This window comes from Manis pentadactyla, chromosome 4 (genome assembly GCF_030020395.1).
Source record: "Manis pentadactyla isolate mManPen7 chromosome 4, mManPen7.hap1, whole genome shotgun sequence".
In the NCBI taxonomy this organism is placed as follows: domain Eukaryota; kingdom Metazoa; phylum Chordata; class Mammalia; order Pholidota; family Manidae; genus Manis; species Manis pentadactyla.
In genome coordinates, this window is record NC_080022.1 from 11,792,938 (window position 1) to 11,816,198 (window position 23,261).

The following is a 23,261-nucleotide window of genomic DNA, read 5'->3' on the forward strand; positions in this document are numbered from 1 at the left end:
CGCTGGGTGGGGTGGTGGGAGGAGGGAAAGCGGCGAGTAAGATGGAAGATGAGGAGGTCGCTGAGAGCTGGGAGGAGGCGGCAGACAGCGGGGTAAGGAGGAGCTGCCGCCGCAGGGTAGTGCCGGGCGGGATCTGGCGTGAGGGAAGCCTTCGGGGAGCGGGTCTGAGAATGGTTTTCCCCAAAGAAGGTCCCTACACGCCGAGCTGGGGGTGGAGGAGAGGTCCCCGGTCCCTGAGCGCCGTGAAGGCCTCTTAAAGGGGCCGCGTTCCATTTCGCCTTCCAGCTTTGCCCAGTGCGCCTCCTTGCCCCTTCCCACCCCACGATGTGCGCGTCACCCTGGGCACCCCACCCGCCATCCAGGGCCTCGTTTTCTGGCCACCGCGCCCGCTCTCTGGTCGGGTCCTTTTGACTCTTCCTCTCCTGTCGGCCCCCCCTCGCCCGAGGCACCATTTTAAAGTTCGTGCGCTCTGATGAGGAGCGACACACCATGAGGGGTGGGAGGGTGCGTGGACCGGGGCTGCTAGCCCGGCTCTGGAGGGAGAGCAGGAGAGCCAGCGGAGGCCGCAGGAGGGGAAATGGAATCGTGTCTGAGCCTCTCAACTTTCTGCTGAAATCCCCCACAGCTTTACGCCATTCGCCACCGTGGGCAAACTGGATTTCTTTTTCCCCTTTCGGTTTTACTCAGAGCCCGTTGCAGGCGGGTCTCCCCTGGACTCCACCAGAACCCCCGAAAGCCCAGCGGGCAGCCCCTCTCCCCCTGGGACCCAGCCAACTATCTGAGCCACGGAGGAGGGTTTCGGAGTGTCGAGCTGGGGAGGCGTGCGATATGTTAAGAAGCCGCATTCGTGGGAGGGAAGTGGCGAAATGGGCCGTTCGACTTTGCTTTTGGAAAGTAAAGTCTCGGGGTTTGTGTGTGCCTCCAAACGCTCGTAGGAAAATAGTTTATCCCAAGTCGGAACACCAGTTCTGTTAGGTTCGTGATTTGGTCTTTTCAGTTTGTGGTTCTGTGGTGACCCTTGTGAAGATCGGGACATGTGTTTTTGGCTCTGTGTCTGTTCAGCCCTGGGTCAAGGGACATCCACCTTAAAGGTTTCTGTGTTGGGAGTAGGGCGTGGAGTGCCGAGAGTACCAGGGTAGAACGGGAGCTGGGGTTTTCTTCCCCGTGCGCGGTGTAGGGTGCTCGTTAGCGCTGGAAGAGGCGGAGAAATTGATCCTGGCAGCGATGGGCGTATCTCTGTGGGAATGTTGAAACTTGGCTATGAAGTTTCTTCCGGTGGTTCAGCATTCTCTCGCGGTGTTTGTGTTTTTCCACTCAGCATAATTGAGGATTTGAAAAAGTAATTCGTTCACAAGGTATTTGGTACCGCTCATATGTGCAGGCCATCTTTTTTGGGTCCTTTTGTAGGGTGGGGGAGCATTTTGACTTGGTGAGGAGAACGATTAAAAAAATTTACAGGGAGCAACAGGTGTCACCCAGATATTCAGCCAACGTGTTTTTGAGTGTCAGGTATGTGTTAGGCAGTGTTCTGGGCAGTGACCTTGTGCCAGAGAATGCAGAATTTCTGGTAGATGCGTTTGTTTTCTACCACTAATATATGTGAGAAGATCACTTAGCTCCCCTCATGATGCTCCCTGCAAAAAAGCTTGGCCTACAATTTGAATGTGACTCAGATGATAGGTTTCTTGATTATCTTTTGCCTTTCGTTGTTTTTCCTCATCTGTTCTGAAGGGATGTGAGTTTTTTGTGTTAAAAAGTAAAAAAATGAACACGCTTGTAGGATTCAGAAATTGAGGATTAATTTTTCAAAGTGGGTGTGCCAACTTAAAGGTGAGCTAACCTAGTCCCCATTTTATAGTTAAGTAAGTCCCAGAGTTGTTGGATCTTTCTTGTGCTTGTCCAGTATTCTTTTAGCTATCCTTTAGTAAAACCTTTAAAATTGCCAGGTACAGAGATGGAACCCAGACCTTGCCTCATTGACATGATGTAATAAGCAGTAACTGCCAAAATGCAGGTTCTCTTACAGATGTCTTACTTAATTGAGCCATTGAAATAGCCTATAGAACATTGTTTGCTTTTTATAAACAAGGAGACTTGAGGTTTAGGGAGGAACCTGTCTTACTCAAGTCAAGGTCACACAGATAGTAAGTAGGAAGATGGTACTTGACCCCAAGCCTGCCTGACTCCAAAGCTGGGTTCTTTGTCTTTGCATTTTTCTGCCTCCCTACCTGGGCACCCATGGAAGATTTGCTTTGGGCTTATATTTGAAGGCTCTGTTGAATTTAATTCCCTTTTCAGATTTCACAAAGGGTCTTGTAAATAAGCACTTTTGATGAAGCACTATGTCCACATCACTGGAAAGCCAACTGACTATACATGTCTTTCAGATGTAGCCAATAGAGTATGTAAAAGTCTTAGCTTCAGGTTATCCTGTTTCCCAACTGTTATCTGGTAGTGAGTGTTAAATACCCCCATCCCTTGCACAGAGAACCAAACGTGGTTGGCCAGAAGACTGGCAAATGGAAGTTGAATAATTCTTAAAGTGAACATTTAAATTTTATAAAATAATCTGGAGGCATTTCTGATCCTTGAAACTAGAGGCTTTTGGTGATCCCTGTTCTCCTACACCACACACACACACACAAAATTTGACATCATGCTAGAATTTCTTTTATATGTGTATGTCCGGTCGTTTCCTGAATATGTTCAGAATACTCAATATCAAGTGGTATTGTGTCATTGAGGGAAAGGTGACTTTGAAAAATACCTCAAATATTCTGTAAATAGGTTGTTTTTTGCTTTTAGTATGTGAACAATCAAATATAAAATTGTTCTTTCACCTGTTTACTCCCCAGGAGTCATATTCCCAATCAAAGGACAATTCAAGTAATACAACTTACATTCCACCAAGGAAATGCTGCTTTAAAAATATGCTGCCTTTGGGAGAAATGAAAGCGTAAATATAAAATTGAGTTAATATTGATTCAAATTCTAAATTGTGTCCCTCGTATTAAGCACTTCATGAGACAAATCAAAAATGTTGTAATTGAAAGACATCTTGGTGTTCCCCCCAAAAGTCAGATCAACAGTTTGCTCAACTTTTGATAGTTTGAAGCTTTATATTCACTTGTTGTTGAGGTGGGAAAAAGGCTAGTCCATCTTGTTGGTGATGAGCTAACTGAGTCCTAGTGGAAGGCACATGGTACATAAATGGGATTGTACTGGTATTATTATAAAGCACTGGCAACCTAATATCCTTGCATCTCAAAAGTTGGGTTTTATTCTTTTTTGGAAGGGCAAGTCATGTAGCTAATTGGAAGAAAACACATTGGGAGTTAAAGGATGACCAGACCTCTGGACTAAGAATTCAAATGTATGTTTATTTTCTACCTTCATTGTGCCAGTCACCTAAATATTACCTCATCAGCAATGCTGGGTGCTGTGTAAGTCTGTAGGAAGGCATTCAGTAAACACTGACTACCTATTATGTACCTGGCATGGTCTGGTGGAGGAACACTTTGGAAGAGCCATAGATGGAGTGAGTGCCCTGGCTGGTATCAGACAGTTTTGTAGCGAAGGTGATGCCTAAATTAAGATTTGAAGTGCTGGTTGAATTAAGCAGTAATAAGTCTGGGAAGGGGCAGTAGAATGTAGAGCCAAGGCACACGTAAGTGGGGAAACTGCAAGAGAAGAGTGGGCAGCATTGGGAGAGCTTCAAGTATTTCTGGCTGGAGGGTAGGGGCTTGGCAGGGCTGAGTGGAAAGAGCTGAGGCTAAGGAAGTATGCAGAGCCGGATTGGGAAGGGCCTCCTTATTCTTAGTTTCAGGGGAGTTTGGACTTTGTCCTGAAAGCAAAGGAGAGCACAGAAGCCTTTTTTTAAAAATCAGAATTGTGGCGTGGATTTTAATTTAAGACATAAGAACTTTGACTTCTTTTCTTTAGAGAAGAGGCCATTATCCCTGAAGTGTAGCTACTTCCTTTGGGGGCTCACCACTGTCATTCTGGAATGCGTACAGTGGCTGCGGGTAGCGGGCAAAAAACAGTTACTTGATGGCTACCTTGGTGCTGATTTCCTTATGCCCATCCTTGCAGTAAAGAAGGCATTTAAGATTTGTGGTACCAGAAAGCACAAATCCAGGTTTACCATGTCTAAAGGAACTGTTTCTAAGCTATTCCTGGTCCTTTGGGGAAGATTGAGTCCTGAGGAATGTGCTGTCCTTAGAGGGGACTTTTAACAAAGGCTTGACCAATTTAGATATGGTTGTACTGAGCAGTCTGTCCCTGGGACTCTGGAAAACCATCTGTTTCAGAAAGGAAGATAATAAGCTTTTCACTAGTAACTTCTCAGCTCTTTTCATTGAGGCTGCATGGCGGGGGCCTGTTCCCATTGTGCTCTGGGTGTTCGAGAGAGCTGCCATGGTTGCTGTGGCCTGGAAATTGGGCAATCACGGGCCTCCTTGCTTTTCCTTCTACAATGGGAGAGAACTCAGTGTATCTTCTAAAGCTTTTGGTAAAATCCTGCAAGAGAAAAGGCATTGTTATCTAGATCTGATGGTTCAGACTATTCTTAGGGCCAGCCCTTCCTTTACAGTTTCCACCTCTCCACCGTGGAACATCAGTGTCTGGCTATATCAGGTCGCTAGCCTTCACAAGGTGTAGCGTGTTCTCCTGCACACTTGCCCCACAGGAATAGAGATTTTTTCCTGTTAGGGCAACTACTGACTTACTGGTTTCCTAGGAGAAGATTGACTTCGGCCATTTGTATCTGTGGCCAAAATACAGAAACAATTTTTTTTTTTAAGTAGTAACCATAGAGATTTGTCTTCCCAAATGTTTTAAACTCTGCTAGCCTCTGCCAAGCATTCTTCTCTTTACTATGTATCTTTATACAGGATGTTGATGGAAAGATAAAGCTTAAAAATCCACCACTACAGAAATTAGCAACAAATTCCAACAGTGGGTTGTATGTAGATAAAGAACTTTAACCCTCAGGGTAGGACTTTCAAAATGTCCCTTTCAGTAAGTCATCCCCTCCCCACACTCAAAACTCTTACTCTTATAAAATGAATACAGGAAATAACAGTCATTCCTTCCTAAAAGGAATAATAAATATGTACAGTTAAAATTTTGTTCTTCAGGGGTGTGATCCTTAGATGAGATTGTACAGGACAGTTATGACTCATCTGGAAAGGTCAGGACTGTCACCATGCTTTATAGATCTTGAAAGCTAAGTTCCCAGCCCTCATGCTCTGGCCTTCTTGGCTAACAGAAGCATTTGTGACCCTTCGGCTGTCAGTTCTGTTTATGCTGCCTAATTGTACATCTCACTGGTGAATGGACACTGCCCATGAGCCTGTGAGCTTCCAAATTCCACAGGCCCTTTTGGAAGGGCTTCTTAGACAGTGTGGGGCGGGCTCACGACAGCCCTGGCAGAGTACATTTTTACATCCATTATCCCTGTCAGTCTCGTTGACCTGGTGAGATGGAGGTACTTTTATTCCTAGTGTCTGGAGAGGAAATCACAGTTCATGCCATTGGTGACCTGAGCCTACACTCTTAGGGACCTTTTTGGATAGTTTGTTGGCCTTTGCTTCACAGCAGTAATTAACTAGTTAAGTGCTCGGTTGCTGGTTCCTTTAAAGGATTGTTTCTCCTGGGATTGACCTCCTGCCTCTCTGACCTGGTGATGAGCTAATAAATTTTGAGTCTCTGAGAAACGTGAACTCAGTGCTCAAGAGCCAAAAGGATAATGCCACTGTCGGTCATAAAACTAAGAACAGTGACTGCAGGTGAGATGGTGGTTACAGTCTTGATCATTAAGGGGAAATAACTTTTTAACATCTGGCCAAGTGGAAAAAGATGATATAATTTTTGCTCTTGTCTCTGAGGGATTTTAACAACTCTGCTTCTATTTTAGGATCCCTGTATCTGTAGTTGCAAACTGGCAGCTCTCTGTTACTCCACCCCTAGACTTTTTTGGGGTACCTGTTATTTTTTAAATACTGAATTGGAGTGCCTTTACCTGGGTCTTGGTTGCTGTCCAGTCCTCTGGAGTCCTCATGTTACCGGTTTTGTCACCTGCTGTGTCTGCCCCACCTGCTTTGTTGGCTTGGCCCTGGAGGCCTTGTGTTTGCTGCCCCCTGCTGAGTAATTCTAACTAGACTTTGAGGACAGCACCCTTGGGTGTTTGAGTAAAACCTGGTGTGGGAAGGGGGAAGAATTGTGACTTTATTCCATTCCCCAAGTCTGTATGCCTAATATTTCCTTTGGGAGAGGAGCCTTGCTGTCTTCCTTGTAAAAGGTACCAAGAAAGGATAGATTGCCTCTGCCAGTCAGTGCCCCACTTTCTCCATCTGTGGCAATAGAAGTTAGGAGACCAGGGCTAGGTGTCTAATTTGGGATTTCTGATTAGGGTAAGTGACTAGGGTCAGGTCTGATTGAGGGCATATCACTACCTATCTTTTTCTTGGCTTCATGTTCCACATTTGCAAAATTGCACAGTAAAATCTGCCTTGTCTGGTGGTGAGATTTAAATAAAACACTTAGAAAGCGTCATTCAAAGGCAGGTGCTGGAGCAGAGAATGCTGTTGTCCTGAGTGTGAGGGCCTTGCTCCCTGGCTCTCCAGCCACTGACAGTGTGGCCTTTGTCTAAGTAGGGTGCAAAGTTCCTTAGACTGGCTGAAGAGTCTCTATTCTTGCTGCCCCTAAGGATGAAATACTGTTTCTTCTAAGAGTTGTATTGCTCAGTGTTGTATGAAAACCAAAAGGGAAAATCAAAAATAAACATGGAGAAAGGGGACCCCCATTAGATCTACCTAGTATATTATTCCAAGGGCAGGGCTTGCCACTTGCTCCCACTCCTGCCTTTTCCACTCCTTTAAGGTAAAGGGCTGTGTGGATTCCCTTCCCCATGGGAACCCTTTGAGAAGGCACTCAAAGCGGAAGGATACATTGTCTCAGGATGGCAATTTACAGTTTCTGAGGCCCTGCAGCTCGGGATACATCTGAATTGTTAGGACTGTTTTCTGCTGAAGAATTACTTCCTTTTGAGTACTTGCCAGATTTAAGGTGGGGCCTGGGGAACGCAGCTCTGTTGTGTCCGCTGTCTTTCCTTAGGAACCTGCGCTGGCCTGGGGTGTAGAGGCAGGCAGGTTGGTGTTCCCTGCCAGACTTTGTCCCTCTTGAAGTTTAGGGTTCAGTTCTGTCACTAGTCAACTGTCAGCTGGCCTCAGGCAAGGCAGTTAACCTGTGAGCAAGGCTGCTGTACATCTCAGATTGTGGTGGGGTTTAGAATCGGGAAGGGAGGGCACAGTGCCTTCCTTTGCGCTACCTGTGCCAGGTGTTGGAGAATGCTGCTGCCACCACCACGCTGAGAAGTGCCTAAGGCAGTCTTAGCTCCTACACTAAAGATGGCTAGTGTCCTGCCTTCAGATCCACATAGACCCAGTTCACTTCCTGGTCCACTCCATAACCATGGTCGAATGGGTAACTTCTCCAGATTGATTTGTAAGTCGTGTGTAAAATGGGAATGTATCTCTAAAAGCTTGTTTGATAGGATTATTCATTAATTCATGTGTTGGGCGCTGTTTTAGACATCTAGACAACTGTAGTGAACTGTCTATTCTCATGAAGCTTGCTTTCTAGTGAAGAAAGATGAACTATAAACAAATAATTTTGTACACACACATAATGAAGAAAAATAAAACAGATTAAGAGGAATAAAAGGTGACTGGCAGGGGTGCCATTTTGTTAAAAAAAAAAAAAAGGAAAGGAAAGGTCAGAGAAGGCCTCTCCAAGGCAGGTGGAGAGACCTGAAGAAAGTGAGAGAGGAAACCATGAAGAAGCTGGTGGAAGTGCATTCCAGGTAGAGGGAACAGCAAGCACAAGGACCCTGAGGCTGGAGCATGCTTGTTCTATCTGAAGAACAATGGGGGCCAATATGGTAGGAGTGGCTGAAGGGGAGAGCAGTAGGTGTTGAGACCAGAAGTTTCCCAGAGCCAGATTGGTAGAGACTAGTAAGCCATGGTGGATGTCACCTTGAAACACCTTGGAAATTTCAAGGAAGCACTTTGAAGCCCTGTGAGGGTGTTGAGCAGGGCTAACTTGGTTTTTAGAAGGATCATTTGGCAGCTGTGTGTGAAATATACTGAAGGGACAAGAGTGGAAGCACAGAGACTGCTTAGGATGCTCTTGCAAGGGCTGTTGGTAATATGGATCAGGGTGATCCCAGCAGCAGGAGTGTTGAGAAAATTCTGGACAGGTTTTGAAAGTAGAACCAACAAGATCTGCTGGTGTGGGTTATGAAAGAGGCATCACAGGTGACTCCAGAGCTGTTAGAAGACTGAAATTACCGAGATGGAATCGGTGGAAGATGTGGGGGAGGAGCTGACCTGGGTGACTGGGCGGAATCAAGAGTTTGGTTTTGGACACAGTAAGTTAAGGTACCTTTTGAAATCCAAGTGGGCCTCTTGAGTTGGCAGTTGACTATCAGTGAATGTTTAGAAAGCTCTGAAAGTAGTTGAGGCCACTTAATAAGCCATTGTAGAAGAGGAGGGGTGCACTCTTCCATCATCAAGGATTAGGAGAGGAAGACAATCCTATCCTGTTGGAGGAGAAGTCAAATACAGAGTGTGAGAAGGAGCTACCAGGGAGGTGTCTGCGAGGCTGAATAAATGCTTTAAAGGAAGGAGCATAGAGCAGTGTTCCATGCTGCTAAGAGAGTGAATGATGTGGAGATTTTGGAACTTACCACTGAATTTGGCAGCATTACAGGTCTTCGGTGACTTCAACAAGAATAGTTTCAGTGGGATGGTGGAGCTTAGCTGGATTGACATAAGGTGGTGAATGTTCCTAGAATAGGGCCTGAGCCAAACATTGGTTTCTGGGAAAGTGCTTGATGCTTTGATGCCAGAATGACAAATAGGACCCACCAGAGTAGAATTTACACATCCATAAACAACATGCCCCTTAAGGTACATGTTGTGGTTGGTATGTCTCTAGCATATCACATAGGATGTCTCTAGCATTCTTGAGGTGCTTAGCTGCTAGTTGCTGAAAGATTAAATGTACAGCAAAGGTAAATCTTAGTCTAAGGTTAGATCTAAAGCAGTGTTGTCTACAGAAGTACCATGTGAGCTACATGTGTAATTTACAGTTTTCTAGAAGCCACATTTTAAAAGTATAAACAGATGAAATTAGTATTTTTAATTTGAGTCAGTTATCAAAGAGTGCCTTATCAACATGTAATCAATATTGAAAATATATTGAGCTGTTTTACACGTTTTTGTACAAAGTCTGGTAAATCTGTGCATTTGGCACTTCCAGCACACCTCAGTTTCAGACCGGGCACATGTCAGATGCTCATCAGCCACCTATGGCTGTGGCCACTGTACTGGGTGGCATAGCTACAGTGTGCCCAAAGGATTTCCTCTTCATGGGCAGGTGCACAGAGATCCTCAAAGCTGTAGTGCACTGGGGAAAGAAAGCAGGCATTGGTTTTCCCTTACAAGCAATTAAGAATTGTTTTGTCTTCATAGCATACTGCACAAAACCCCTTATGGTTTTCTGGTCCACTGATTTCTTCAAATTTTTATCTTGCTGGACCTAGAAATTATAAGTGATTTTCTGTAGCATCTGCACTACACTGCAGCCAGTGACTGCAATGGGGGGCAGTGAGGACTTGATAGTATAGGTGAATGTTGAAACCACAGTGTTGTTTATGTGAAACCTTCATAAGATTGTATATCAATGATACTTTAATAAAAAAAGAAATCTTAAAAAAAAAAAAACCAGTCCTGACTGCAGCTAAAGTGATCTCAGATGGTTTTCCAGACCTATATTAAAAGAGATGGGCTCATTGTGAGATACTTTGTAGATTGGAATCTCCCAATTTAGGAAGTGTCTTACTCTGGGTCAGTCTCCTCTTTTCCTTCTCCTTTCACTCTGTTTATGTTTTTGTCTTATTTATCCCCAGCTTTTTTTTTTTTTTAATGCCTCTTCTTTTTTCTCTGAAACCCTTGCCCTTTAAGTCCCTGCAGCTTTCCCTGACTTCTCCTGCCAGGATTGCTCCCTCTACATTTCTCTTCCCAAAACCCTGTTCATACAACTAAGCAGCAACTCCGATCTGTTTACCTGTCATCTTGCACCTGGCTGGGCTCCTTCTCCTGAGGGATTGCCTTACCTCTGGGTCTCCACCATTGAGCACATTTCCTCCATTATTGTACACTTTCCATAAATGCTTGTCTCTAACTTCTGTCAGTGAAGCAAAAGGAAAATGGCCTTTGAGGTACATTAACAAAGGATAGACTTCCTTAGGGTGGGAATTTTAGAACAATATCCTGTGCCCTACAGTGACCCACATAAAGTGGAATGTTTTTCCTTGCTGTGGGAGTAACAGAGAAAGGAGGAATGTTTTGTGGGGAAATGGAATCTTCATACAGACTAACCTGAGTTTGCATTAAAAAGGCAACCAAAGAATTCGTAGTCTAGATAGGTCCCCATAGATCTTGTTGTTTCTCAACTTCTGATTCTGCTTTTTTTTTTTTTTTAACTTAACCAGTCATGTTTGCCCAGGAGTTGAATTAATGTTTTGACCTTGGTGGTGATCCTGCAGCATTACTGTAGAATCAAACTTGGGGTGCTGTGATTTTGGAGAGCTGCTCTCCCTGGAGTTAGTCTACAATAAGCAGGGGCATTAGGTGGCCAGCCCTGCTGCGGCAGGACAGTGTCACTGCCATGCCCTGACATGGAGAAACAAGGTAGGGAATAAATAGTGAAACAAGTCGGTATGAAGGTGGTTTGGAAAAGTCTCTATGGGTTGCATGTCTGGACTTGAAAGGTCCAGTGATGCACTTTAAAGGTAATGAGGCCTTTTTATCTGATAGTTTTAGACCAGATTTTGCTGGTTCTACCTGTGAGTGAGTTCTTTCGCATTATTCCTAAGTAAAATTGGGGTCCTCACAGAAGAAGCCAGAATATGTGGTGTGAGCAACATAGGCACCTTTCTGGGGAGACTGCTCTCCCAGGAAACCCTGACACCGGCAGCCCCGTAGCCGGGAGAATGGGTGCTGATGTCCTGGCCCAACACTCAGAGATCAGGTCCAGCACACGCACTGCCTGCTGTGGTGGGAGGTTCTCTCCTTCACAGCATCCTCCTCCTCTCTGCTTTTGTCTAAAGTGGCGTTGTGTTCCTTAGGACATGTCAGGCTCCAGTTCTGAGCAAGTCTTGCTTTAGTCAGGGTCCCTTTCTCTCCTTCAGTTCCTCCCAGTGTCTGCTCACAGGTGCACGTGCCCCGATTTGGGGTAGCTGGACAAAGCCAGATGAGCCTGTGGACATAGTGGTTCACAGACAGCCCAAGGCCAGTCGTTATTCCTTACATATAAGAGGAAACTGAGAAAATGTTATTTTCTGAAATGGGAATTGACAAAAGAGAGGCAATTTATCTGAGAAAAGTCACTTAAACAGTAATCATTGCTGATTTTTAAAAAAGGGGTTATTTCCTAACACAGAGCCAGGAACCAAGGGTGCCTCTCAGACAATTTAATACAAAATTTCGTGGATTTTTAGGAGGTGTGTTGGTCGCATTGGTGACAAGAGGAGTCCAATTATCAGGAGAGATTTGATGGTGGAGCAGGACTGCTGCTCTCATTGGCCCCAGTGGGGAAGGCCTTGGGGTGTGAACAGCAGCAAATCAGGCACCCGAAAGGGCAGCACAACCCCTTAGTAAAATAACAGATGGTGGTTTGGGTTATTCACTCTGTCTCTAGTGAGTTTGACTAGTTTGAGTCAGTCCCCAGGGCTTCATTACCCCTAGGTAAACTGAGTCTGTTTTTGGTCTCCAAGTCTGAGTACAGTTGTGATATTGCTGTTCTTGCTGTCCTTTGCTCCAAGGCCCAGAATAGCCTATTTATTCCTCTCCCTTGCCTTTCTTCCCTTCCTCTGCCTATCTCACCTTTCGCTTTTCCTTTCTTACCTACTTCTTAATGTTACAGGAGTGACTGTGTCCTTATCATCTGCCTCCCCTTGCAGATACATCCCTATCCTCTTTGCCACCTTTGTTCCTTTTGAAGATTGTGACTGTGTAACAAGTTAGGCTGTTTGAGGTGCCCACTTCCCTGCTCTTCCCCCATATGCCTCCATCTCTCACTTTCTGTCAGAGGCAGACAAGCATAATCATTGCAGGGTTAAGGGTATCAGCAGCCAGTGAACCTGCGCTGCTTCCTCAGGTGAGTTGAGTTTGCATATGTTGACATCTGATTTCATTCACATTATGGCTTTGACCTATTTACCTCCATAAAGGACCAGCCCTGTCCACAACCACGTTGCTTGCTACTGTGGTTCTTCATGACCTGCCTCTACTCTTTGCTTCTGCTTTTGCTTGTCCTCTCAGTCAAGTGTGTACCTCATTTTTGTAGAAGTGTAGTATAGCTGTGTTTGGTAGCAGCAAATCTTTTGCTCAGGATTTGACCCCAAGACCAGAGGCCTCCCCGCTTAACTGAGCACAGAGTGTGTCATCTGCTGGAGTCAGTGCTACTTCGCAAAAAATAGCAAGCCTTTTCCAGAGAAATTAAACATAGTACCTTACCTAAGATTTGTCTTGTACTCTGGTGGCCCTTTCTCAGAGCAGAGTCATAGAGTGTTGAGTTTATGGGTTTCTTTCTCTGGCCTTGGAGGTTGGGCCTCTAACATTGGAGCCTTGACCTTGGTCCAGGGCTCTGTTTATCCTTGTGAAAAAAGAAGGTGCTCTTAGGTTTTAAATGTCCTTTTTGGGACCTACATCTAGAAGCTTCCTCACACAACATCCTGAAGCCTGTTAATTCCACTGGGCTACTGCATCTCTGGAGGAAACGTGCTTCTCCTTGTAGTGTGCCTTGTAGTTAAATTCGAATTGGTCCAGCTCTTCAAGGCATGAGTCTGAGACCAAATTGATTGCAGGGCCTTTGTCCAAGGAGAGAAGGGACTGACTCATGATAACTGGACAGACTCCAGACTGAGCTGCAGTGCTGTCCAGCTGCTGGCAGAGCACTGCCTCTCCTGCTTGGATGGCTCTGAGCACAGTGTTATCCAGCCGGACATCTGGAGATGGCCAGGATAAGCTTCCCACCACAACTGTTCGGTTCATATCCATTCTCTAATCTGATGAAGAATTCCTCTTCACCTCTCAGGAGCTGACCTGCCTGATGTGATGGAGTTTGCTGGGAGGGTTAGTCGCTGGAGTGCCAGGGAGCGGTGTGCAATTCAGGGGAAATGAGGGGAGAAGATCAATATCTAATGGCTTTTGCCAGCATTATTAGGAGTTTGAGCAATTGTGGGGGCAGCAGCGTCAGGTTGGGCCTCAAAGGCGTTAGTTCTAGGGCGAGTAAGTTCCTTAACCTGCCAGAGCCACATTACCCTCAACCTACAGGGAAGGATGGAAGTGCTTTGTCTATCAAACAAGGTTGGTGTGAGCAGAAAATGAGTGTTTGGGGAAGTATATTGACAGTCATGAAACATTATATTGAAGTAAAGCATTATTTTTAAAGCCAGTATTTTTATATTATATGCCGAGTATGCTGGCCATGTTTTAGTTTGGGCATAGAGGCACATTTACACACAGTCCTTAATGCTTTCTTGAAGGGCTTTTGTCTACCCAAGCTGCATTTACTGGGCCTGGGCAGATTGCCTATCATCCCTAAGGCCCTAGAAAAAGAGGGAAGCAGTTTGCTGTCCTGAGAGGAAACCTGCACAGGACCTCTCAAACTCAGTTAATGTAATGTGTATTTTACCATCATTTTGTAAATGATGAATTAGGCTCATTTGCCTCTGTGTCTTATTTGGCCCTCACAGTGATATGAAAGTGAGAATTCATGTAATAAACTCTGGAGCTAAAGTAGCTTTGGCCGTGTCAGCCCAGGCTAGGCTGCCTGTCTTCAGGGGGGGCAAGCATTCTTTGGTGCCTTGCACCCTTCACCCACACCTGTGCACCCTGAGTTTGGAGTTTGGTTACTTGCTTCTCCTCGGGAGGCATTTGGTTTCAGTCTGACTTGAAGGCATCTCAATCCCACGTTTGTTAAACCTTGCGTTCATGATGGAGAAACTTGAACAGGAAGTCTCATTTTCAGATGGGAGCAAAATGATACAGTGTGGAACTTTAAAACTGTGAGTTATTTGTTGAAAGCCTTGAAAAGCCCTTAAAAGCTAAAGACATTCATCTGTTGTGAGACATAGTATTTACTCATGCAGTAACACTGGTATCACTCAAAAAAGTTAAAAGGATTACAATTTTGACACAGACAATGCTGTGGGCATAGATTTGCTTTGAGAGCCTGTTAGTTCACAGAAAATATCTAGGTCATTCTCTTAATCTTGGTGCTCCTTTTCATCCAGCCTGACAGACACTGGGTGCCAACTTGTGTTCTAGCCCTGAGTGAGAGGTTTTCATTCTAGTGGCTTCCTAGCCCCTCCATCAGAGAACTAACGGTGCCTTCAGGATACAGTCTGTTTTGCCTGCCTAAGTAAATTTTGGGTCTTTCATAAAAACAAAAAAATTTTAAGCACAACTCAGTGCCAATCAGAATGAATGTCAGTAACTGGATTTAAATCTAGCTGCGTATTGGTAGACCTGCTTCATTTTTTTTTAATTGATGTATCATTAATATACAATATTATATTGGTTCCCAGTATTTGACATAGTGATTCAACAGTCATACATTATTAAATCCTCTCACTTCATATTGTTGACAGGAGGCAAAAATAAGGACATGGAAAGATGAGATGTAAAAGATAAGAAAAAAAAATATTCCAGGGAATGCTAACCAAAAGAAAACTGGCATTTCTGTATTAATATAAAATAATAGGTTTTAAGGCAAAGAAGATCACTTCATAATGATAAAATGTTTAATTTACTAGACAGAGTAATTCTTGATTCTTTCTATAGTTAACAGATCAAATCAGTAGGAATCTAGATTTGAACAATACAGGTAGCCAGCTTGAACTGTATCCACCAGCTGCAGAAGAGTCATTCTCAGTACATATAGAGCATTTGTGAAAACTGGCTACACACTAGGCCCTGAGGTGTTACCTGCAGTGTTAAGGCAGTGAATTTTTTTTTTATCACTGAATACACTTTTATGAAGGTTTCAGATGCAAAACATTGTGGTTACTACATTCACCCATATTATCAAGTACCCCCCCATACCCTATTGAAGTCACAGTCCATCAGCGTAGTAAGATAAGGCAGTGATTCTTAACATTGTGCAAGTAATAGACTCCTTTGAAAAATCCCATATATCTTAAGTCAGGGTTATTCAACCTTGGCACTGGTGACTTTGGAGGCTAGATAATTCTTTGCTGTGGGGGCTGTTCTGTGCATTGTAGGATTTTAGCAGCATTGCATCCCTAGACCCTACCTACTAGATGCCAGTAGCATCTCCTCTCCAGTAGTGACAATCAGGAATGTCTCCAGATATTGTCAAATGTCCCCTGGTGGGCCAAATGACCCATGATTGAGAACCACTGTTATGTACCTTTTCTCCTGAGAAATGCATAATCTTGCTTACAATTTCTCCTGTCTTGGTAGCTAGATGGTCTTGCCCTGAGGGCGGTTGAGAGGGATGTTTTATAGGAAAAAACAGTAGGGCAGCCAAAGGGCTGGGAGGTTTGGTCTTTGCAGTGTGCACAGCCTCCCCCTGTCCAGCTTACGGAAGCTCGTGCGTGAGGGTGTGGAGACATCTCCGGGTTCCTGGTGCTAAGGGCCTGAGGACTCAGACTGCCATCCAGTGCCACAGACATTAAACTTCTGTTTTGTGCTAGTCATGGAGAGTTATCACATAAAAATATGTGATACATGTCATCATGAAGGAACGTAAAAGGGAGAGCTTCTGTCTGAGGAGCAGGTGGTTAGCTGTGTTCGGGCTCAGAGAAGACTTCACAAAGGAGAGGTGGCCATCCAAGCTGAGTTTTGCAGGATAAATAGGCATGTGTAGAGGGGATGACATTGCAGGCAGGTGGATCAGCACACTGGGTTCTGGGGGGTTACTAATAGCTGTTTCACTGTGGTGTAAAACGGGAACAGAGGATAGAGGAAGGAATGGGTAAGGCATGCTTAGGCGCTTGGTCTTGATCTGGCAGACAGTTGAAGTGTTTTCAGTTGGGTAAGTGACACAGATTTATGTTAAGAAAGTTGATTTGAGTCGCTCTGTGAAGGATAGATTGGAGGCCATAAGACTAGTTGGAGGCTATGCAAAGAACCCAGCTGAATGATAGGTCGAGAACTATAGCCGTGGCCAGGGGGCTGGAGGGAGATGAACCCATAGCGAGTCAGGTCCCTAAACCCCAGAGTCTAGTAAAGGGAGGTCTGCATCTGTTACCTCAGAGGACATAGTACTGTCTGTCCCTGGTCATAGAGAGACACTGCCCTTAGCTCTGAAAATAAAGGCTTAAGTTTTTACTTAAGAGAGATTTTTTTTCCACTTTTTATATACATTTTTTTCCTCTAGGAAATAGACAGACGGTTGGAAAAAAAACTGAAGATCACACAAAAGGAGAGGTAAGGCTGCTGTCTGGTCTGAGGGCTCACACGTTCTGCCGTGTGAGAGCTGGGCAGTCAGTGGTATTCTTCAGCTGGTCGTTAGGTTTCAGGCTTCTGGGCAGTGAGTCCGTCGCACAAGGCCATGGTGGCTGCAGGCTTTGGGAGTGAGGCTGGAGTTGCCCCTGCCTCCCACCTTAGTGGGTGTACCCTGTGTGAGGTGGCTGCTGGAAAGTTAGGAGGGAACAAGTCAGAAGACTTAAGGTTCAGGCCTAGCTCTGCTCCCAACTGCTCTGAGCTTTGGGCAAGTTGTTTCCCCCTGTGGAACATCAGTTTCTCTCTCTGTGACATAAGGAGGTTGGACAGATGATTTCTTGGGGCCCTCTGTGACTTGGTGGTTTAGGGAATGATGGGGTGTTCTAGTAGAAAAGGTTCTCAGAAATTCTTAAAGACCTTTAAGAATAACTTTTTTCCCGACTCAGACAGCAGAGAAGTGGATTTCCAAAGCAGGTGAAGGTTGACGTCAGCAGTCTGTCTTTGGGCTTAGATAACCTGTTGGCCTTCCACAGGGACAAGCAGCATGGAGGAGGAGGAGGAGGGGGCCTCTCTGAACTTGCACAGTGGGGCGCCCTGCATGCCCGCTAGCTTTCTTGGCTCCCTTCCTCTTTGATCAAATTGCTGGCTCCTTGTCTGCTCATCTCAGCAACTACACTAAGGCCTGGTTTACAGCCCCTTTGCCATGCCATTCCTGTCCTGCCCAGGACTTGTTCCAATTCCCTGGGCAGCAGCTGAGTTCCTCCAGTCCCTATCCCTCCTCACAGCAAGACTTCGAAAACAGGTCCCTGTGGGCTGTCTGGTTCTGGAGAGAAGCTAGTTGACTGCTCAGAGGAGGAGGGTCTTTGTGGCCGTTGAGGGGTGGTCATTCCTGCCTGGATCCCTTTTTCCCTGTGCCTTTTGTTTCTTTCTCTTCCTGTATTGTTTTCCACTTCTGTGGACACATCCCCGGATGTGCACACTCACCAGCCTTGGACAATGCTTCTTCTTTGAGCACTGCCAAGCAGTTTTTAGGGTCATCCTTCACCCCAGCCCCGCCGTGTCCACCGTACCAAAGAGCCCTGGAGTGGAAGCTGTCTCTGTTACAGAAGCTCTTTTAAAGAGGCAGTCCAGTTATCTAGTAGCTTGTCTCTGGGAGGCACAGGTCACTCTGCAGAGGGCTGTGGCAGTTCGGTAAATCCTGTCTTGATGCCAGGCAGGCATGGCGGAGCGGCTCCTTTGTAGTGTTTGACTGGTCTGAGTACATGTAGTAGTAGACCTTGACTAGGACTTTGCTAACCCCCAAGGTAAGGGGCTCCCACTGCTCCAGCCTGTTACAACTCTGGTCTGTAGAGGGAAGCTGGGATTTTAACTGAAGTCATCAGATTCTGGACGTGAAACGTTTTGCTGCAGGGGCCAAACGGTGGTTGATGTGACTGTGATGAACATGGGGATAGAAGTCCCAGAAAGAGGTGGTGGTCCAGTCGCCTTTGCCTGGGGTTAGGTCTGAGAAGCAGACCTGTGGACTGCATGAGTTTATGGCAAGGTAGCTCCTTTGAGAAACCCTTCTTGAGGAGTGAGTCTTGAAGTCTGGTCAGAAACCAGAGAATAATGAATAGAATTAGGAGGGGGAGGAAGAGGAAGGTGATGAGGGGTGGGTGTGAGACACGTGTGGGGTTCTGTGGTCCGGAGTAGGACTTGTGAAGCTGTGTTTGCTCTTTGTCAGCAGGAAATCCAAATCTCCTCCCAAAGTGCCCATTGTGATTCAGGACGATAGCCTTCCCACGGGGCCCCCTCCGCAGATCCGCATCCTCAAGAGGCCCACCAGCAACGGTGTGGTCAGCAGCCCCAACTCCACCAGCAAGCCAGCCCTTCCTGTCAAGTCCCTAGCACAGCGGGAGGCAGAGTACGCGGAGGCCCGGAAGCGGATCCTGGGCAGCGCCAGTCCCGAGGAGGAGCAAGAGAAACCCATCCTCGACAGGTGAGTGTAGCTGGAAGGCCTGACCTCCTCCTCCGCCGCCGCACCACTGGGCCACCTTGGGGGGGGGGCGGGGGACGACGACGATGACAGCCTGGCTGCATGTAGACCAGTGAGAAGAGGGTGGAACGATCATAGCTCCAGCTGCAAACCCTGGCCTGGTGGGCTTTGCTGATGTTCTGCCTCTGTAGGCGCAGCAGAGGGCGGGGGAGGTGGACAGCGTGGTATAGAGGTTAAAGGCCTGGACTGTGAGTCAAAACGTGCTGCAATTTGAGCCCACCTCTGCCACTTACTTCTCTCTAACTTAGAGCTGTGGGGCACCCCTCTGTGCCTTCATAGCCTAATCTGAAAAATGGGGTAATGCCAACGCCTGCCTCCTCAAGTCATCATGCAGTGGAATGAGCACTGGGTTCTGGGACTCCTGCCTGGCACAGCGGAAAGTGCCCCAGTTAGGTGCTTATGTATCACCTTCTGGGTCTCATAATAGCCTGCTGTGGTCTTTTGTGAATCTTCCAAATTCCTTTTTATTCCTAGCGCTTTTTTCTCTGCAGTCCTAGAGACTGCTTTGTCACCTGGTAAAGCAGTATGGTATTTGTTAAAACAGCCTTTTTCTAACTGAGAGGCCTCCTTGGTCTTGGTATTCTGGGATGGGAAGAACTTAGTCTATGTAGTTTCTTTCTATCCCTTCATTATTTTGATAGGCTTCTGTTATCTCTCTGCTAAACCTTCACTTGGCAGAGTAGAAAAAGTCCATTTCCTTTTAATCTTCTATAGTAATATGAGTCAGCCATTAATCCCATGAGTTTGAGAAGCAGGAGGGTAGTGATGTGGTTCCAGGTCCTCCTGAGCTCTCGTTCAGGGGTCTGTACCTTGGCTGGACACTGGAGAGTCTGAGCCACATGGTGCTGTGGAGAAGGAACTGTCCTTGGTCTCTGCTTCTTAGCAGGATGGGCCCCTGAGCACTCCCCCTGCCTCCAGATGAGTGATGGCCACCCAGATTGGGGGAACAGTGCTGCTGGCGCTAAAGACAGCATGCATCACCCGCCCCGCCTGCCCACAGGGGCCTCCCGGCTTGCTGGCGCTCTGAGTCTGCTTGCCAAAGAAGCTGGCCTGGGGAGCCAGAGTTAACTGATGGCCACTTTGACTTCTGCCCCAGCTAACAGGAGTGGTTGGTTTTAAGATTTGGGGACCTCTTTTATATCCCTTTTCAGGCCTTCCTCTGATTTTCTTCCATTCAGGCCAACCAGGATCTCCCAACCTGAAGACAGCAGGCAGCCCAATAATGTGATCAGACAGCCTTTGGGTCCTGATGGGTCACAAGGCTTCAAGCAGCGCAGATAAACGCGTGCAAGAAAGGATGCCGCCACCGCCGCCACCTCCTGGGTCGTCCTCCACGGGTCGCACTGCCGTGGCAGACAGCTGGACTTGAGCAGAGGGAACGACCTGATTAACTTGCACTGTGATCCCCTTTGCTCCGCCCACTGTGACCTTGAACCCCATGCACTGTGACCTCACCCCTTCCCCCCCTTCCCACTGTGATTGGCACGTCTTCAAGGGCTGTCCCAAGTCAATGGAAAGGGAAAGGGTGGGGGTTAGGGGAGGGTTGGAGGGACCCACCCAGGACTCAGAGAGTCAGACAAGTGCCACTTGGCCACTTGGGGTAAAGCCAGTGCCAGCAATAACAGTTTATCATGCTCATTAATTTGGGATTTTGAAACACAAATGAGAACTCCTGTTCACCCACCCTCCAAGTGCATGTCTTCATCACTTAAAAGCAAGTTCCATTGGAAAATATCCTTTTTTTTCCCCTTATTTTTGTTGGTTTATACAAATATCTGATTTCAAGAAAAAGTGCATGGAGGGCTTTAGCAGTTTAATGAATTTTTAATTGAGAAAGGATAGTTTGATAGTCCACTTAAAAATGTTTCTGGGAAACTCACTAGAAACATTAACCAATAGAATTTTGGTGAGCTTAGCTTCTGTATTCCTACTGCCGCCCAGAAAAGGGGCAGGGCTCTGCAGCTCCCAGGACAGATGAGCACCCCATGCCTATACTTCCCTCCCCCAGCTAAGTCCCAGGGCATCTTGGCCCCACCTGGACTGTGCTAACTCTAGGCTCAAAGAGCCTGGGGAGGGTGCCAACCCCACCTCTAGTACTTTGGGAGATGGGGAACGTGAACAGACTTCCCCTTCCCACACCCCTCAGGGTGGTTCCCTACCAGCCAGGCTTGCTACTTCTAGAAGAGGGCAGAGACTGAGATGGCACCCCTGGGCTTAGAAGTAAGGGATGTGAGACTTGCTCAGTATTTTGCTGTTAGCACAAGGAAGGCCAGAGGAGAGTCTGGCTCCAGGACTCTGGCCTCCTGCCGACTATGGTCAGGAGATGGCTGGATCTTCCCGTTCCTGCAAGGCTTGGGTTCTCGAGTTAAGGGTCTGTGGAGTGCATCTCTAGATGGCAGCAGCTCAGTAACTACACCTGCTACATTTCCTTTGTGAAATCACTACCTTTGGAACAGACCGTTCTGAGTATATTTGGGAAAAGCCAAGTTGCACATTGCAAAGATTGATGGTGACAGACTGGTTCCCCACAGACCTAAGCTGCCCTCTACCCCTTTTCCCAGAGTGAGGGCCTAGAATGAAGGCAGTTTCCTCTCTGTCCCTGGAGCCTAGAGATTTGCATTGGCTCCTAGAGGTGGAATAGCTAAGAGCAGCTCTCTGTGTAGACAGTCTGGCTCCTCTCACACTTTCTGGTCTCTTCTGTTGCACTGTGCCAGCCAGCCTGCCTCCTCAGAGGATGAGTTTTGGAGTGATTGGTGTCTTGTTTTGTGACAAGAGCAGCTTGTGGTGGCCAAGGTGGCAAGGTAGGTTTTGCATGAGCACTGTCTGGGAATGCAGGCCAGGCCTAGCAAACCGTGTCCCACTACCTCCTCCCCTTACAAGGAAGGGCCAGCTGCCAGTCGAATCAGCAACTAGTCCATAGCGCACAGTCTTAACAACTGTGTGAAGCCAGGAGATTGTCCTGAGCAGAGCTGGAACAGAGCTTCAGTAAGAACTCATAGGGTGAGTTGTGCCATAGGCCCCTCTGAGGGGGAATTTCCTCCAGGAGTGGGCAAGGGAGAAGGTTGGCTGCTGCCTGGATAGTTCCACTGCCCTGACCAAGTTTCCTCATTCTAGATGTATAGTGCCCATCCCTAATGTAATAGTGGTTTCTGGCCTCAGGTGAGGCTGTCCTTTGAGTTGGAGAAGAGTGCAGATGTAGGCCAGGTGGGAAGGCTACAAGTGCTCATTGCTCATACTTGGGGACCACCTGGTCTTGCCTCCACTCCCCGAGAGAGCCAGAGGGCAGGCTGGCTGGTGGGTGTCTGGATTGAGGATGCAGTAGGGACTGGTGTTCCCACCTCCCACCGGCCAAAGATGGGCTCTGCCCTCTGTGTGCCTGTCACCACCCACCAGCAACTGTCCCCTTGGCCTCCCAGATGGAGACGTGGCAGGCAAATTGTAAAAGAAAGAAAGAAATGAAGACAGGCAACTATTGTGTTGGGGGGAGGCGGGAGGGGAGATGGGAGAACGGTTTGGATTTTGTGTGTGTTTGTTTTTTGTTTTTTTTTTTAGTAGTTGTCTGTAACTTTCCTTAAGTGCTTTTAATTTTTTTTTTAATTTTTTTTTTTTTTTAAGTAAGCTGCAGGCTTTGGCTTGGAAAACCCCCAGGGGGATGGGGGGGCAGAAACCTGAGGCTGCTGCCCCTTTATCTGCCTTCACGGTACTGTCCCCTTCCCCCAGCTCCTCCCTGACCCTGTAAGCCAGGCCTCAGACCTTCCAGCTAACCGCTTCCCATGAGCCACTACTCTGATGTCAGCCTATAACCAAAGGAGCTGAGGGTCAGGGCCTGGTGACCAACCCTTCTCAGCCCACTCAGGGTGCTCCCCACCTGCTGGCAGGAGGTAACACCCTATCTGCTACCATCAGCCCCTTCCAGAGTCCACTGCCCCGTCCTGCCCCGCCCTGTCCAGCCCAGCTGTACCCTGCTCTGCCCTGTCTGGGGATGCTCTGCTCAGGGATGGGCCGCCAGGGCTGCCCCCATCCTCCCTGGTAAGCAGAGACTCTGGAAACCTCTGGGGCCTGTTTTCTGGTCATGTGATCCCTGGGGTAGACTTGGTCCCCTTGGGTGCCTGAACAGAAGGGTTAGGGAGGGAGGGCCACTCCCCTACAGTGTGCTCTGCTGGTCTAGCAGGCAGCTGCCTACCCCACCCCACCCCACCCCGCACCGCGGGCTCCTGAGTCGGCAGATTAAGCATTTTATAAATTGTATTTTAAATACATGTTTTAAACTTGTCAGAGCCTTGTCCTCATTTCAGTCCCTGGCTTAACCTCTTGCTGTGGCTGCTTATTTAACTACTGGAGAGCTACCTCTGCTCGGTTCCAGGGAGAGGCGCTCTTTCTTAGAGAAGTAGGCCTGGGGTGGCATATGGGTTGGGGGGTAAGGATCTGCCCCTCAGGCTCCAGTGGGAGGGGACCCCTGGGTCCTGGGGCTCTGTTGATAAGAGCATGGCTGAGGCCCCTCCAGCCCTTCCATGGGTCAGTCTGTCCCTTTTAGGGGCCTGCCCTTGTGGGGATCCTAGGCCAAACAGGGAGACACTCATCTGAGGAGAGTCCTGACTCTGTGCTTTGAGAGTGCATAGAAGGTCAAGGCTTTGCATCCAGGGTCACCTCTAGCAGGAGCCTGACCCTCGGCAGGGTTTTGAGGT

General features: G+C 47.2%; 1 protein-coding gene across 1 annotated transcript; it reads left to right on the forward strand.

Moving 5' to 3' along the window:
• SZRD1 (SUZ RNA binding domain containing 1) lies at positions 1-22,851 on the forward strand. The gene is made up of 4 exons (XM_057499776.1): positions 1-92; positions 16,477-16,526; positions 18,268-18,519; positions 19,728-22,851. The coding sequence occupies exons 1-4, from the start codon at positions 42-44 to the stop codon at positions 19,855-19,857; spliced, it is 483 nt and encodes a 160-aa protein (XP_057355759.1). The 5' UTR covers positions 1-41; the 3' UTR covers positions 19,858-22,851.
• The last annotated feature ends 410 nt before the right edge of the window (positions 22,852-23,261 follow it).

Coding starts and splice junctions, on each gene's coding strand:
- SZRD1 (XM_057499776.1), top strand. CDS start 42: ATGGAAGATGAGGAGGTCGCTGAGAGCTGGGAGGAGGCGGCAGACAGC. Junction 93..16,476: donor AGGAGGCGGCAGACAGCGGG/GTAAGGAGGAGC, acceptor TTTTTCCTCTAG/GAAATAGACAGACGGTTGGA. Junction 18,520..19,727: donor GAGAAACCCATCCTCGACAG/GTGAGTGTAGCT, acceptor ATCCCTTTTCAG/GCCTTCCTCTGATTTTCTTC.